Here is a 17,091-nt window from a genome sequence, read left to right as displayed (position 1 = left end):
GCAAGATCCATGCTTATTTAATTTTGAATGTATATTTTATCTTAATCCTGTAAAAAACAGATTTAAGCTAAACCCATATATACTTAAACTGAAATAAAATGTTTAAACTAATTTGTGTCTAAAATAGCTTTAAGCTGATGCAAGTTTGTGTTTTTTCTTTCTATTTCCCTCTTCTGATCTCCTATGTAAAGTGCTTTGATAAGTGTTATGGAAGATATAAGTATAGAATTATTATCTTTAAGCTAGTAGGTAGGACTTCAAGGAGCAGGAAGTGGGGGGCGGGGGAAAGAGCTGCAAGGGTTTTGGCAGCATCTCTGTGGAGTTTCCTCTCTCTGCATAAGAAACAAAATATCCATGGAATATTTTTAAGGGACTTTCCCCCAAATGTACTGATGGTCTCCTGGTTTCAGAGGGGAAAAAGAATATTTTGTACAAGAGAAGCTGTAGTGAAGGAGGTCCTGAGCCTCTGCATGAGGGGCTGAGCAGAGTGGGGTGTTGAACATATTTGGCCTAACATCTTTGGTCTGTGTGTTGATCTTTGCCTCTTGCTGCACATCACTATATGCCACATTTACCCTATTACTGAGCTTGTGATGTCGGGGTTTATTTTAGCTGTAATAATGAACTAACCATTTTACCAAACCCTGAGTGTTCAAAAATTGAGAGATGTAAAAAAGAAGGTATTTTTGGATTTTTATTTGTCTTCTAATCTTTGAACAATGCAGGAACGTTCAGCTAATGTTTTCAAGCTTTTCTCTGCAGCCAAGAAGGCAAGAAACCTCTGTTTTAAAAAAACACCCACCAAAAAGCTGGGGTTCTGTAGGTACATGATTTCAGGAGCTGTAGCTTCAAGGAAAACAGCACCTATGAGCCCTAGCGCCCCACCCTTGAGCTTAATAGTAAATCCCATGAAAATGTGTCTTGGTGGGGGGCGTTTTTGAAGGAGGAGTCTGAATGGTTAGCCCCAAGTTTCAATGTGAATAATGATTAAAATTCATTAAATTTATACAGCGCTTTTTGCAAAGGCAGGTCTGGATGGTCGATGAGCTGGGGCGTCTGATCCTGCAACTACTGCTGGGCGTCTAGCACTTGCTACCCCGGACGGGGGTGACTAGAGGTCCCGATTTTATAGGGGCAGTCCCCATTTGGGGGTCTTTTGCTTGTATAGGCTCCTCTTGCCCCCCACCGCACCCCCTGTCCCCATTTTCCACACTTGCGGCTTGGTCCCGCTCCCCGGGCGGAGCTAGCCGTCCTGCAGGGGCTAGTGGGGCTACCGGCGGGCCCTAGCGGAGACCCCAAGAGAGGGGACAGCGGGGCGAGGATGGGGGCGAGGCACGAGTGGCTGTGACCCCCCCACCCCGGCCCGGCCGCTCCGCAGGTGCCCTGAGAGGCCCAGCACGGAGCAGGCAGCGGGCGGGGACCTCCCGCCTCTAGCCGGCGCTGTGCGGCTACGCCTCGGGACTCGCTGCTGCACCCGCCCGGCGCCCGGGCCCCTGCGGCGAGTCCAGCCCGCGCCTCCCCTGAGCCCGGCCATGCTGGCGGCGCGGCGGCTGCTGCGGGCGGCCCCGAGCGGGTTAGCCTCGCTCCACGGCTCCGCCCGCCGCCTGCGCGGGGCCCGGGTGGCCGTGGTGGGTGCGGCCCGGCCGCGGGGGGCTCCGGCGGGGCTCGCGGCAGGCGGGGGGGCTGGGCCCCATAGCAGGCGCCAGCTGCGGAGGGGCGGCCCTGGGCTCCAGGCGACGGGGAGGCGTTTTCCACTTGGGCAGCTCCAGGGAGCTGCGCGGAGCCGCCCCCCGGGGCGGGTGATAAGCCCAAGGTGACAGTCTCGCTGCCTGCTCCTGTGCCGGTGGCCTCTGCTTGGCCCGGGCCGGGGTGCGGGGCTAGTTGCCTCGTTAGATCCCTGCTCTGCGGAGGGCGGTGATCCCGCGGGAATCGTTGCGCGATTAGCACAGGTTATTTGGCTTTTAAGACCGTGGAAAGGCTCATGCCAGCCTCCGTCAACTAGCCACCCACCAAGCAGAGGCGTGGAGCTGAAATGCTCTGCCTCTCCCCTGTTAGGATCCCCACCCCAGGTACTGCTGTATTAACACAGGGCGTGAGGCTTAAGAACCCAAGAGCGGCCCTACTGGGTCAGACCAAAGCCCCATCTAGCCCAGCATCCTGTCTTCCCATAGTGGCCAATGCCAGGTGCTCCAGAGGGAGTGAACAGAACTGGGCAATTTTAAGTGATCCATCCCCTCATCCAGTCCCAGCTTCTGGTCTTTGGAAATTTAGGGACCTCGAGAGCATGGGGTTGCGTCCCAGACCACCTTGGCTAGTAGCCACTGATGGACCTAGTCTCCATGAATAGGTCTAATTCTTTTTTTTAATTCAGTTACACTTTTAGCCTTCGCAGCATCCTGGGCAATGAGTTGCACAGGTTGTGTGTTGTGTTAAAAAGAACTTCCTTGTTTTGTTTTTAAACCTGCTTCCTATTAATTTAATCGGGTCCCTAGTTCTTGTGTTATGTGAAGGAGTAAGTAACACTTCCCTGTTCACTTTCTCCACACCACTCATGATTTTATAGACCTCTCTCAGAGCCCCCTTTAGTCGTCTCTTTTCTAAGCTGAACAGTCCCAGTCTTATGAATCTCTCCTCATATGGAAGCTGTTGCATACCCCTAGTCATCTTTGTTGCCCTTCTCTGCACCTTTTCCAATTCTAATGCATCTTTTTTGAGATTGTGTTACCAGTATTGCATGCGGTATTTAGGATGTGAGCATAGCATGGATTTATATAGTGGCAATATGATATTTTCTGTGTTATTGTCTACCTCTTCCCTAGTGATATCTAACATTGTTCGTTTATTTAACTGCCACGGCACATTGAGTGAAAATTTTCAGAGAACTATCCATCTCTTTCTTGAGTGATAACAACTAATTTAGACCCCATTGTTCTGTACATATAGTTGTGATTATTTTTCCCAGTATGTGTTACTTTTCAGCACTGAATTTCATCTGCCATTTTGTTGCCCGGTCACCCCCAGTTTCGTCGGATCCCTTTGTAATCTTTACAGTCAGCTTTGAACTTAACTGTCTTGGCCCAAGATTCTTGGGTAATTTTGTATCATCTCCAAATTTTGCCACCGCCCTTTTCTTAGATCATTTATGAATATATTCAACTGCACTGGCCACAGTACAGATTCTGGGGGTCCCTTCTACTTCCCTCTCTCCATTGTGAAAACCAATCATTTATTCCTATGCTTTGTTTTCTATCTTTTAGCCAAAAGAACAGGAGTACTTGTGGCACCTTAGAGACTAAGAAATTTATTGGAGCATAAGCTTTCATGAGCTACAGCTCACTTCATCGGATGCATTCAGTGGAAAATACAGTGGGGAGATTTATATACACAGAGAACATGAAACAATGGGTGTTACCATTCACACTGTAATGAGAGTGATCAGGTAAGGTGAGCTATTACCGGCAGGAGGGGGGGAGGGACTTTTTGTAGTGATAATCAAGGTGGGCCATTTCCAGCAGTTGACAACAACGTCTGAGGGACAGCGGGGGGGTAGGGAATAAACATGGGGAAATAGTTTTACTTTGTGTAATGATCCATCCACTCCCAGTCTTTATTCAAGCCTAAGTTAATTGTATCCAGTTTGCAAATTAATTCCAATTCAGCAGTCTCTTGTTGGAGTCTGTTTCTTAAGTTTTTTTGTTGAAGAATTGCCACTTTTAGGTCTGTAGTTGAGTGACCAGAGAGATTGAAGTGTTCTCTGACTGGTTTTTGAATGTTATAATTCTTGACATCTGATTTGTGTCCATTTATTTTTTACGTAGAGACTGTCCAGTTTGACCAATGTACATGGCAGAGGGGCATTGCTGGCACATGATGGCATATATTACGTTGGTAGATGTGCAGGTGAACGAGCCTCTGATAGTGTGGCTAATGTGATTAGGCCCTATGATGGTGTCCCCTGAATAGATATGTGGACAGAGTTTGCAATGGACTTTGTTGCAAGGATAGGTTCCTGGGTTAGTGTTTATGTTGTGAGGTGTATAGTTGCTGGTGAGTATTTGCTTCAGGTGGGGGGGCTGTCTGTAAGCAAGGACTGGCCTGTCTCCCAAGATCTGTGAGAGTGATGGGTCGTCCTTCAGGATAGGTTGTAGATCCTTGATGATGCATTGGAGAGGTTTTAGTTGGGGGCTGAAGGTGATGGCTAGTGGCGTTCTGTTATTTTCTTTTTTGGGCCTGTCCTATAGTAGGTAACTTCTGGGTACTCTTCTGGCTCTGTCAGTCTGTTTCTTCACTTCAGCTGCTGGGTATTGTAGTTGTAAGAATGCTTGATAGAGATCTTGTAGGTGTTTGTCTCTGTCTGAGGGCCCTCCCCGCTGTTCCTCAGACGTTCTTGTCAACTGCTGGAAATGGCCCACCTTGATTATCACTACAAAAGGTTCCCCCCCCTTTCCCCCGCTCTCCTGCTGGTAATAGCTCACCTTACCTGATCACTCTCGTTACAGTGTATATGGTAACACCCATTGTTTCATGTTCTCTGTGTATATAAATCTTCCCACTGTATTTTCCTCTGAATGTATCCAATGAAGTGAGCTGTAGCTCACGAAAGCTTATGCTCCAATAAATTTGTTAGTCTCTAAGGTGCCACAAGTTCTCCTTTTCTTTTTTGCGGATACAGACTATCACTGCTGCTACTCTGAAACCTATCTTTTAGCCAGTTACTGATCCATGAGAGGACCTTTCCTCTTATCCCACGACTGCTTAGTTCACTTAAGACCATTTGGTGATGACCTTGTCAAAGGCTTTCTGAAAGTTTACTCACCCTATTGATTGGATCACCTTTGTCCATATGCTTGTTGACACCCTCAAAGAATTGTAATAGATTGGTGATGCATGACTTCTTTTTACAAAAGACTCTTCCCCAACATATCGTGTTTATCCATGTGTCTGATAATTTTGTTCTTTACTGTCATGTCAAGCAATTTGCCTGGTACTGAAGTTAGGTTTATCAGCCTCTAATTGCGAGGATTACCTCTGGAGCCTTTTTTAAAAATGGGCCTTATGTTAGCTACCCTCCAGTCATCTTACAGATTGAAGCTATAGATTACTTACCACAGTTAGTAGTTCTGCAATTTCATATCTGAGTTCCTACAGAACTCTTGGTTGAATATCATCTGGTCCCAGTGACTGTTTAATTTATCAGTTTGTTCCAAAATCTCCTGTATTGACATCTCAGTTTGCGTAACTTTCTCAGATTTATCACCTGAAAAAAATGGACGGGTGTGGGGATCTCCCCCACATCTTCTGCAGTGAAGACCGATGCAGAAAAATACATATTTTGTCTGAAATATTGTGTTTGATTTTCTCTTTGCAGGTCTTGTCTGGATGTGGTGTGTATGATGGTACGGAAGTCCATGAGGCCTCAGCGTAAGCAGCTTTGCATTACTGCAGAGTCCAGAAATGTATTCTTCACATGATTAGAGCATTTTATTCTGTTTAATTAATTTCCAGTTTCCCAGGGCTGTTGGTACTACCCTGGAAGAGCCTTGATGGTGTGTGGTTTTCTCCCAGGGTTGGTTCTTTCCATACCCCATGAAAATCCACCATTTTGTCTCAGCTTTATGGTCCTCCTTAAGTTCTCATATTGGATGCTTCCGGATGAGAAGGAGTGGACAGACTCCATCACCACCACACGCTAAGCCAGAGCAATGAGCTATTGGTCAACAATCCTTCTCTCCCAAGAGCTAGCTGCTGCTCTAGCATTTCCAGCTTAGGAAGCAAGACCGTAGACTTCACTTATTTCATAATCACCTTTCTGGGCCAAGTTCCAGTGCCAGGATTGTTAATATTCACATTGAGTTTAACCTATCACACTGTATATCAGATAAGGGGACATTGATCTTAATGCCCTTTCGTGAGATATTTGGACTCCTCTTACATTTCTGAAGGAAGACTGTACTGATTTCTGTAACAAGAGTAAATAACACGGCAATCAAAGGGGTTTAGGTAACAACTGAAGCTCATCTAGTCTTCCATCTCACTTCCCACCTTGACAGACTATAATAAATGTCCTATATCAGTGGTGCCCAAACTTTTCCTGTCGTGCCCCTCCCCTTACCTGTAATGGAATCTGTCTGTTTCTCCCTCCTCCCCCTCCACAGTTGGGTCAGCAGAGGAATATGTGGGCTGAAGGCAGAGCTGGGGACAGAACTGGGAATGGGGGAGGAGCTATGGCTAGAGGTGGAGCTGTGCTGGGGTGGGGTGGTGCTCCTTCCCACTCCCTGTGGGCATTGGCCCAGGTCCTGCTGCGGGCACCCCCCCGAATGTTCCCTGCATCCCCTTAGCAGGGGCGCACCCCACAGTTTGGGGACCACTGCCCTATACATTCTTTAAAAACTGACACTTTGCAGTCAATTTTTATGCTACTTTGTTAGTACTGTTTTCCAAAACATAATATATTTCTGGTAGGACTCAGAGCCTGATAAAAATCTTCTCTAACTGGCTCCTTAAGACTCCCTCTCTTCTAAGGCTTTCATCATATTTTTACCTATTTTGTAGTATTTTGGTTCACCTGAGTCGTGGGGGAGCTGAAGTTCAGATGTATGCCCCAGATATTCCTCAGATGCATGTTATTGACCACAGCAAAGGACAACCAGCTGAGGCTGAATCAAGGTAAGAGCTACATTTAATTTGCCCAAGATGATTCCTGCTTCTTGAGCTTGTGCCACAGGGACGTGCTGCAGGAGTTATGCCCTGTGCTAAATATTTACTAGTAGCAATTTTCCCAAAGTGTTTAACTTTATGCGTACTAATATTTTGTATGTGAGAAAAAAGTAGATTCTTTGTCTTGTGACTACCCCCTTATCTCACTCCTTGCTCATGGGTACTGTATATTCCAGTTCTATTTCAGAAGCAGCTGTAGTTATTTAGTTATTATTTTCAACTCTTCAAAAATAACACCCTTTTCTTATACAAAAAGAAAAGCTTATGCTCAAATGAATTTGTTAGTCTCTAAGGTGCCACAAGTACTCCTTTCTTTTTGCGAATACAGACTAACACAGCTGCTGCTCTGAAACTTTTCTTATACAGTTTCACCACACTTGTATGCACTGGCTTCATTCCTCTTATTGCTTTATTTCTTGTTCTTCAAGAAACGTTTTAGTGGAATCAGCAAGGGTTGCTCGTGGTAAAATCACAGACCTGGCTAAACTTAGTACAAAGGACCATGATGCTGTGATATTCCCTGGTGGATTCGGAGCTGCTAAAAATCTGTGAGTGCCAAGTTAAGTAAAGTGATAAAGAAATCCTTTATGCATAACTCAGACAGTAATAATAGGAAACAGTTAGTGGCCTTTTTGTAAAATATGTTAATTTACATAGTCTACCCCAGTGGTTCTCAACCAGGGATATGCGTAGGTCTTCCAGGGAGTACATCAACTAACCTAGAAATTTGCCTAGTTTTACAACAGGCTACATAAAAAGCACTAGTGAAGTCGGTACAAACTAAAATTTCATACAGACAATGGCTTATTTGTACTGCTCTATGTACTATGCACTGAAATGAAAGTATGATATTTATATTTCAATTGATTTATGTTTTAATAATTTTAAAAATTAATCGCAATTAATCGCAGTTTAAATCACACTGTTAAATAGAATACCAATTTAAATTTATTAAATATTTTGGATGTTTATCTACATTTTCATATATATTTTATTCTGTGTTGTAATTGAAATCCAAGTGTATATTATTTTTTATTACAAATATTTGCACTGTAAAAATGACAAACACAAGAAATAGTATTTTTCAGTTCACCTCATACAAGTACTGTAGTGCAATCTTTGTTGTGAAAGTACAATTTACAAATGTAAATTTTCTTTTGTTACATAACTGCACTCAAAAACTAAACAGTGTCAAACTCCAGAGCCTACAAGTCCACTCAGTCCTACTTCTTGTTCAACCAATCGCTAAGACAAACATATTTGTTTACATTTACAGGAGATCATGCTGCCCTCTTCTTATTTACAATGTCACCAGAAAGTGAGAATAGGCATTTGCATGGCACTTTTGTAGGTGTCATAGAATCACAGAATATCAGGGTTGGAAGGGACCTCCTGAGATCATCTAGTCAAAGCCCCTGCTCAAAGTAGGACCAATCCCCAACTAAATCATCCCAGCCAGGGCTTTGTCAAGCCTGACCTTAAAATCCTCTAAGGAAGGAGATTCCACCATCTCCCTAGGTAACCCATTCCAGTGCTTCATAACCTCCCAAGAAAAAAAAAACTGGTGCTCCAGATGAGGCTTGAACTCACAACCTCGGCATCACTCCATGCAGCACTGCTCTATAAGTAATGTGCGCTAACCCATTGCACCGCTGGAGCCCAGAAAAAACAACACAATGAAGTGAGTGAAGGCTTGGCTACACTTGTGAGTTAGAGTGCATTAAAGCAGCCCTGGGCCCCCTAGCTCACTACCCGTCCACACTGACAAGGCATGTAGAGCGCTCCTGGTACTCCACCTTGGCAAGTGGAATAACGTTTGCTGAGCCTTGGCTACAACACCTGGGTGTCAGTGTGAATGAGATGTTGCATTACTGCGCTCTGATTGGCCTCTGGAAATGTCCCATAATCCCCTTATGTCAAGTGGCCACTCTTCTCATTGTTTTTGAATCACTGTAGGAATGCAGATATGCCATTTGACAGGTCCATTTCTGACAGCTGGCATGCTTGTCTGCTCCGAGACAAAGCAACCATTACTATGGAATGCTGTGTGTGTGAGAGAAAGAGAGGCGGGTGGGGCGGGGGGGGTCTGCTGGTGTCTGAACTTACAAGACAGCATGCTGACATGCTGTCAGCCCCCCAAAAAACCCCTCTCTCTCTTCCCCCGCAACACAGTCCCTGTCACACTCCACTCCCCCATTTGAAAAGCACGTTGCAGTCACTTGTATGCTGGGATAGCTGCCCATAATGCACCACACCCAATGCCACTGCAAGTGCCGCAAATGTGACCATGCTAGTGCACTTGAAGCTGTCAATGTGGACAGACTGCAGCGCTTTCCCTACTGCGCTCTCCTAAGGCTGGTTTAATTCAAAGGGCTCTACATCTGCAAGCGTAGCCATGCCCTTAGCTAAGGTCACCCAGCAGGCCAGTAGCAGAGTTGAGAACAGAACCAAGGTCTCTGGATTCTCAGTCCAGTGCCTTACTTATTGTGCCACACTGTCCCCCTGTCATTGCAAGCTATTTACATGACAGATATGCTAAACATGCGTATACCCCTTCATGCTTCGGCCACCTTTCCGGAGGACATGCTGATGAAGCTCGTTAAAAAATAATGCGTGAATTAATTTTGTAACTGAACTCTTTGGGAGAGAATTGTATGTCCCCTGCTCTGTTTTATCCACATTCTGTCATATAGTTCATGTTATAGCAGTCTCAGATGATGACCCAGCACATGTTGTTCATTTTAAGAACACTTTCACTGCAGATATGACAAAATGCAAAGAAGGTACCAATGTGAGATTTCTAAAGATAGCTACAGCACTTGATCCAAGGTTTAAGAATCTGAAGTACCTTCCAAAATCTGAGAATGACAAGGCGTGGAGCATGCTTTCAGAAGTCTTAAAAGAGCAACACACCGATGCGGAAACTACGGAACTCAACCACCAAAAAAGAAAATCAAACTGCTGCTGGTGGCATCTGACTCAGATAATGAAAATGAACATGTATCAGTCCCCACTGCTTCGAATTGTTATAGAGCAGAAATCGTCATCAGCATGGATGCATGTCCTTTGGAATGGTGGTTGAAGCATGAAGGGACATATGAATCTTTAGCGCATCTGGCATGTAAATACCTTGAAACACCAGCTACAACAGTGCCATGCGAAGGCCTCTTCTCACTTTCAGGTGACATTGTAAACAAGAAGCTAGCAGCATTATCTCCTGCAAATGTAAACAAACTTGTTTGTCTAAGTGATTGGCTGAACAAGAAGTAGGACTGAGTGGACTTTTGCAGGCTCTAAAATTTTACATTTTTTATTTTTGAATACAATTTTTTTGTACATAATTCTATATTTGTAAGATCAACTTTCATGATAAAGATATTGCACTACAGTACTTGTATTAGGTGAATTGAAAAATACTATTTATTTTGGTTTTTTACAGTGCAAATATTTGTAATCAAAAATACCAATATAAAGTGAGCACTGTACACTTTGTATTCTGTGTTGTAATTGAAATCAATATATTTAAAAATGTAGAAAACATCCAAAAATCTTTAAATAAATGGTATTCTATTATTGTTTAACAGTGCAGTTAATCCCGCTTAATTTTTTAATCACTTGACAGTCCTAGTTATAATTATATGGTAAAAATGAGAAAGTAAGCAATTTTTCAGTACTAGTGTGCTGTGACATTTTTGTATTTTTATGTCTGATTTTGTAAGAAAATAGTTTTTAAGTGAGGAGGAACTTGAGGGTTCGCAAGACAAATCGGACTCCTGAAAGAGGTACAGTAGTTGGGAAAGGTTGAGACACATTGGAGCTAAGGAAGACTTCTTTCAAATTGTTTGGGGATTCCCATAGTATAACATTTTCAGTGCTGCACATAGATGGGTGGGCAGAGGTTTCCCTACATGATTCTTACTATTTTTAGTGTGCCATTTTGTAATCTGAAAATTCCACACTGAAAAATTTCCCACCAAAACTAGGCAGCAATTCTAGTGCTTACACACCACATTAAAAAAAACCCTTTCCTTTCTCTGTGGTGGTGGTTTTGGGGGCATAATAGAGGGAAGTAGTGAAGATTATGAACCTTTTAATTTTAGATCATCTTCAGGATCTTTCTCTTACTTCTTTCTGCCTCAGTCTATATAGAAAGTGTTTGGATAGTATTAAACTAATCACTAAATAATTTCCTTTCAAAAAGTTCGTGGATTAGCCAAGTGAAACCCCATGTGTCTTGTGACCAATTAGTCTTCTTATTCTCTTTGATTCTTTTAAGAAATTTGAGTGTATTATTTTTTTAAACATCTATTTTGGATGGTTTAGACGCAACAAATCCTGCATCTTGGCAGGGGGTTAGACTAGATGATCCTTGTGGTCCCTTCTAAGCAGTGATGAGCTGCCAAAATCTTAACAACGGGTTCCCTCTTCACCCCACGAGGGGGTCGTTGCCAACCCCCGCCCCCCAGGACTCCTGCCCCATCCAACCCCCCCACGTTCCTTGACGCCACCCCTGGACCTCTGCCCCATCCACCCTCCTCCCCTGTCCCCTGACTGCCCCCAGAACGGGGCAGGAGAGTCTCGTGGGACACAGTAGTGGGTCCCCACCCCACCCCTAAGAGCCAGAGGCACCTGCCGGGGGGGCGAGGTGGGGAGTCCCAGCAGTGCTTACCTGGGGCAGCTCCCAGGAAGCCTCCGGTAGGTCCCTCTGGCTCCTAGGGCGGGGGAGCAGCTGCTCCCCCCAGTGATCACATCAAAAGTGGCGCCTTAGGCGCCGACTCCCTGGGTGCTCTGGGGCTGGAGCATCCATGGGGAAAATTGGTGGGTGCAGAGCACCCACCGGCAGCTCCCCGCCCCGCGCCGGCCCCAGCTCACCTCCACTCCGCCTCCTCCCCTGAACGCGCCACCCTGCTCTGCTTCTCCACCCCCTCCCCGGCTTCCCGCGAATCAGCCGTTTGGCGGGAAGCCTGGGAGGGCTGAGAAGCAGGCGGCGGCTTCGCGCTCAGGTCGAGGGTGGCGGAGGTGAGCTGGGGCGGGGAGTGGTTCCCCTGTGGACCTCCCCCCCCCGCAGGTTACCTGCTGTGGCATGGGTGGCCCTCCTCGCCCCCGCCCGAGCTCACCTCCGCTCTGCCTCCCTGGGCCTGAGCGGGAAGCTGCCGCTTGCTTCTCAGTCTGCCCTAGCTTCCTGCGCGAACAGCTGATTCATGGGAAGCCTGGGGTGGGGGGCGGAGAAGCAGAACGGGGCGGCGCGTTCAGGGGAGGAGGCGGAGCGGAGGTGAGGTGAGGTGAGCTCGGGCCGGGGGTGGGGCGGGGAGCTGCCGGTGGGTGCTCTGCACCCACCAAATTTTCCCCTTGGGTGCTCCAAGGCTGGAGCACCTGTGGAGTCGGCACCTAAGGCGCCACTTTTGGCCGGTTAAATTTAGAAGCCCTTTTAGAACCGGTTGTCCCTTGCAGAACGAAAATTTAAAGGGCTTCTAGCAAACCGGTGCGAACCAGCTCCAGCTCACCACTGCTTCTAACCCTGTGGTTCTAGGATTCTATGAAATGGCTTCTTCTAGGATGTTCCTTGCTTTGTCGTCATAAGAAATTATTTGTTCTGTTCTGGTAATATCTGAAAATCTGGTAGCATTGCTATACTGTTTCTGCAAAATGTTAGAACACTTAGTACTTAGTTAAAACTAAGATTTGTGGCTTATAATTTACTTATGCAGTGAAGCGTTAGTATCCACTTTCCATTTTTGATGTCCATTGAGAGCTGCTCTGAGCGTCCACATATAAAGTCATAGAATTATATTGAGGTGTTAACGAAAGCTTCTTGTTGTGGCAGTTCCACCTTTGCTGTGGATGGGAAGGATTGCAAAGTGAATGGAGAGGTTGAACGTGTCCTGAAGGAGTTCCACAAAGCTGGGAAACCCATTGGGTATGTACATTCTAGGAGCATTGGGTATAGTACATTTAGAGGAGCAATTGAAAGTGTTGCTGTGTATTTGATGATTTCTATGAGAGCAGAGATAAAACAAATGCTAGGTAAGTGGGTGGATGTTAGTCTTTGAGCTAGAAAAAATGTATTCAGCCTTACATTTATTACTGGTTCATTTAAAAAAAAAAATCTTCTTTCAAGATGGTAGGAAGAAAGAGAAACTAAGAAAATGTTTACCTTGCTTGCCAGGAAAAGCCTGATGACGTTGGAAAGAAACGACCTTTTCATGTTTGACTTTAATGTCTTTAAATGCATGTGCATTTGAATCTTCATAATTATAATTCATTCTTATAAGTAGTAGTCTCACTGGAGTAACCTTTTCCGTTTTTCTTGTAGCCTGTGCTGCATTTCACCAGTGTTGGCTGCAAAAGTACTCTCTGGTGTGGAGGTTACTGTGGGACATGAAGAAGAGGAAGGTGGGAAATGGCCTTATGCCGGAACTGCAGTAGCCATTAAAGCACTGGGAGGAAAACATTGTGTAAAAGAAGTAACTATATCCTTTCCCAATTAATAATCCGTGACCAAGTGTTGAGGGACACTGCTATTCTTAATGTATAAGTCAGCATAGTTGCAAAAATACACAGAGTTGATGCTTAACTGTTGATAATGTGGTAGGACTATACTGTACTATGATACATATGGATTAGGCAACATTATTCCCATTGATTTATCAAGTTAATTGTGTGGCTGAATCCTTACACATGGTGCTCAGTTGTTGCCTGAAAATTCCTCTGGCACAACCAGTGCAGCGGTTAAGTCAGAAGTGCTATACATAATGGCCTACAAGTACAATCTATCCATGGAAAAGGACCCCATAACTAGTCAGTTTTGTTTGATATTCATTTCTTTCTTTTTCCAAAAGTCTAAAGCCGTGACCAAGACATCTTTACCCTGAAGCATTAACTTCTAAGCAAGGAGTTTCCCATCTTTTCATGTAATCGTTAATGCTCTTTTCCCCATTGATACAATACTGGTATTTCTGAAAAAATAATTAGAACATCTCCATTCCAAGGCTACACCTATGACCACCTTTACATTATTTGGGGGTTGGGGAAGATATTTATTGAAGATGTAGGTGGTAGTGTTTCATTCTGCAGACAGCATCTGCAAATACTAGGTTGGCTGTGTTTTCCTTAACTCTCTTCCACGAAGCTCATGTAGATGTGAATAACAAGATGGTTACTACCCCAGCATTTATGTGTGAAACGGAATTACATCACATCTTTGATGGTATTGGGGCCATGGTAAAGGGTGTGCTGAAATTAACAGGCAAATGAAGTGGCTATCTGTAATAATAATAATAATAGTAAGCTTTAGGAAATTAAATGTATAATACCAGAAATATCATGCATCAGTGGAAACATATTTCCCCTGCTTGCCCCATTAGCACTTTTATAAACCACAGACATGAAGTTGACAGTCTGATTCCCAGCTCTGTTCAGAGATTGCAAAAATGTTTGCTACATAAATGCATTGATTTTCAAGCACATCCTAACAAAAGGGTCTGCTGACTGGCTCTTTGAGTAAAGGTAATGCATCCTGTAACTTAAATAATTTTTTGGACTTGGACAATTGGTGCGGGTTGTGTGAGAATGTTCTGAGACTAGCCAGCATACTATTCCAACAAAAATACCCTCCATCCCTTTGAAAAATACTAGGGACGCACATGAAAACCGAATGACATGAATGCTGTGAAGTCAGAATATTTGGAGCAGTAGCCTGGTGCAGTGGACTGAGCATAGGGCTGGATTGCTTTGTAGATTTCACAGTTCTGTTTCAGAGGCTGCATAGTGTGGTTGAAATGCACCAGTTAAATTGCTATTGCAAAGAGTAGATACAGCTGCTATAGGATTGACTGCCATTCAGAGGTGGGGAGTGAAGTTACTGCTGACTGCTGTTCTTTGTGAGGAAAGCTATGTTAAAATGCATCCCTGGCTAGTCTGGCTGCCTTCCATTGAAACAGCTATTGTATTTAGTTTTCTGGGTGTGTCAGTCTGAACTTTGGCATTGAGAAATTGCCGGGATCTGGGAACAGAGAAATTTAAGAGACTGAACAATAGGGACTCACTTATCTGTGTGTTTCAAGCAAGGCTGTAATAGTTTGCTGCGTATGTAGTCATTTCTTATGTCCGTGAGGTAAAAGTCAGGATCAGCTTTGATGTAGCCAATGGAAACAGTCATTTCTATGCCCCATGGTTAACTCAACATTAATTAAAAACATTGTGTTGCATAGCCCTCCTTTCCATATTCTTTTCATGGCTTTTTTCTGTTTTAAAAGGTGTGCTTTTTCCAAATATGAATAAATATGTGCGCCAACAGCAGGACACACCTTATTGTTAATGCCCTAGCATTTTGAAGAATCTCTCCTTATTTAACTGCACAATAGGCCTTTTATATCTAAAGAGGGCTTGAAACAAGGAAAAAGTATCAGCTACAGTGCCTTGTACATTTTAAAGATATCTTCCACAGAACGTAGTTACTTGCCTAGCAATGGGCAACAGGCTGACTCCAGTGCTGTTACCACCTTCCCCTTTCCAGACTAACAGAGCAGCTTCCATAGAAATACAATCAAATGAAAGAAGAATGAGGTATGAATTAATTAAATGTTGTCTAGTTATTTTCTTTTACCTTTTTCCCGCATCTCTTTTAATCATAGAATATTTGCATTTGAAGGAGCCTTTACTGATTCATAGAGTCCAACAACTTTCAGCATTTCCATCTCTTTCCTAAATTTTGTCTGTTCACTTCTTATTTTTATTTTTCTTCCTGCCTCATTAACTTTTCCCTTTATAGGCCAGCATAGTGTTCTATTCTCTTTCAGCTCCAAGTTGTCTGTCTTTCTCTCTATTCACAGAAAAATAATGCTGACATAACAGAACTTTGTGCCCCATGAGCACCTGCTTTTCACAGACAAGTACCATGTTCCAAATACATTTGCCCTGTGTTTTTTAATCAACAGGAATTTTAAGACATGTACATGAAGTTGTTTTTCAAGAGTACCAATTCTTTTGTCCTATTACGACAATGATCCTAAAAGGTTACAACATGGATTTTGAGGATATTTTTGCCAGCGCATACTCTGAGATGTAATGATATGAATATACATTTTTCTGTTTATTAGTGCTTTTCTTATTTAGACTTTAGGCCTGCTGTCCCTGTTAAGAAAACTAAACTAGTTTTGATGTGGCTACAGAAATTTTCTGTGTGTAGTTTTAATACTACAGTAAAACACTGTACATAAAGTTAACAAAAATGTCATGTATGAGGTATGCTCCAGGGAATATATGTATTGTAGTGGGTGTTTCAGTTATAGGTGGTTCCTGTAAATTTAAACTAATGAGCTTCATTTAGATTCTGACGCTGTCTGATTTAAGGTTTATTGTGTGATATCGCATTGAGGTATCATAAATACTATCTATACCCTTGACTGGAGAGCAGTGGGGATTTAAGAAGATGCTTTTCTTCTGTAAAAAAGATGGTTCAGTTTGAAAAACTATGTTCTTAATCTTGTTTAATCAATGCACATGTGAAAAGAAAAGTACTCCTGTGGAAGAGATTTTTTCTCTATTAGGTTTCAGAGTAGCAGCCGTGTTAGTCTGTATTCGCAAAAAGAAAAGGAGTACTTGTGGCACCTTAGAGACTAACAAATTTATTAGAGCATAAGCTTTCGTGAGCTACAGCTCAATGCATCCGATGAAGTGAGCTGTAGCTCACGAAAGCTTATGCTCTAATAAATTTGTTAGTCTCTAAGGTGCCACAAGTACTCCTTTTCTTTTCTCTATTAGAGCATTTTTTAAAAAATACAAAACATTTTTGTCAAGTACATCTCTGGCGTGAGCTGAGGTTTTGAAATTGCACCACAAGCATATGCACTATTCACGTTGATCACTTTAATAGTCAAAATTGTGAGCTTCAATAGTATCCTCTCTTGTGGAGATTCTCAGGAAGCTAAAAACAAGAGCTACATACAAATTATATTATTAAGTACATTTGGGTGGAGGTTAGTAAACGTTATGTTGCTCATGATTTGTTACAATGCTGGGTTTGTGGGTGCAGAAAATGTAGGAAATTATCAGTTATCAAAGGAGCAAGAATAGAAGTGTAAGACATGTTTTCATGTAGCTGACTACAAATAAAGGCTGCTTCCATATGTTTCTCTTGTAAATTTATTTATGGATCAACTTATTTTTACGGATATGGGGTTATCTTAGTGGGGAGAAGGCAGGATTTGAACCTTATTGAGGGTATGAAATGTTCTAACTATCTTTAAATGTTGAGTCAGTGGGAAAGCTCTAGAAGAAGGGGCTGTATAAAAGGAATTTTTTACACGAACATTTCACACGTTCTTAAATGTGTGCCTTCCTTACATGTGCAGGAATTAAAAAAGAATAGTATAT

The 17,091-nt window shown here is 43.4% G+C and overlaps 1 protein-coding gene across 3 annotated transcripts; it reads left to right on the top strand.

Moving 5' to 3' along the window:
* The first annotated feature begins 1,323 nt into the window (after nt 1-1,323).
* Nucleotides 1,324-16,846, top strand: GATD3 (glutamine amidotransferase class 1 domain containing 3). Of its 3 annotated transcripts, none has more exons than XM_043506502.1 (8): nt 1,324-1,628; nt 5,369-5,421; nt 6,553-6,666; nt 7,146-7,265; nt 12,542-12,634; nt 13,031-13,187; nt 13,843-16,265; nt 16,480-16,846. In XM_043506502.1, exons 1-7 carry the CDS (start codon nt 1,533-1,535, stop codon nt 13,969-13,971), a joined length of 762 nt encoding a protein of 253 aa, XP_043362437.1. In that variant the 5' UTR covers nt 1,324-1,532; the 3' UTR covers nt 13,972-16,265; nt 16,480-16,846. The 3 variants fall into 3 exon arrangements, with proteins under 3 accessions (XP_043362437.1, XP_043362440.1, XP_043362438.1); XM_043506505.1 differs by lacking the exon at nt 1,324-1,628 and adding an exon at nt 2,008-2,069; XM_043506503.1 differs by lacking the exons at nt 1,324-1,628; nt 5,369-5,421 and adding an exon at nt 5,458-5,999 and having other exon boundaries at nt 6,551-6,666.
* Nucleotides 16,847-17,091: the final 245 nt, after the last annotated feature.

This window comes from Dermochelys coriacea, chromosome 1 (assembly GCF_009764565.3).
Source record: "Dermochelys coriacea isolate rDerCor1 chromosome 1, rDerCor1.pri.v4, whole genome shotgun sequence".
Lineage (NCBI taxonomy): Eukaryota > Metazoa > Chordata > Testudines > Dermochelyidae > Dermochelys > Dermochelys coriacea.
The sequence above is the reverse complement of the archived record's forward strand: the minus strand, read 5'-3'. Positions and strand labels throughout refer to the sequence as shown.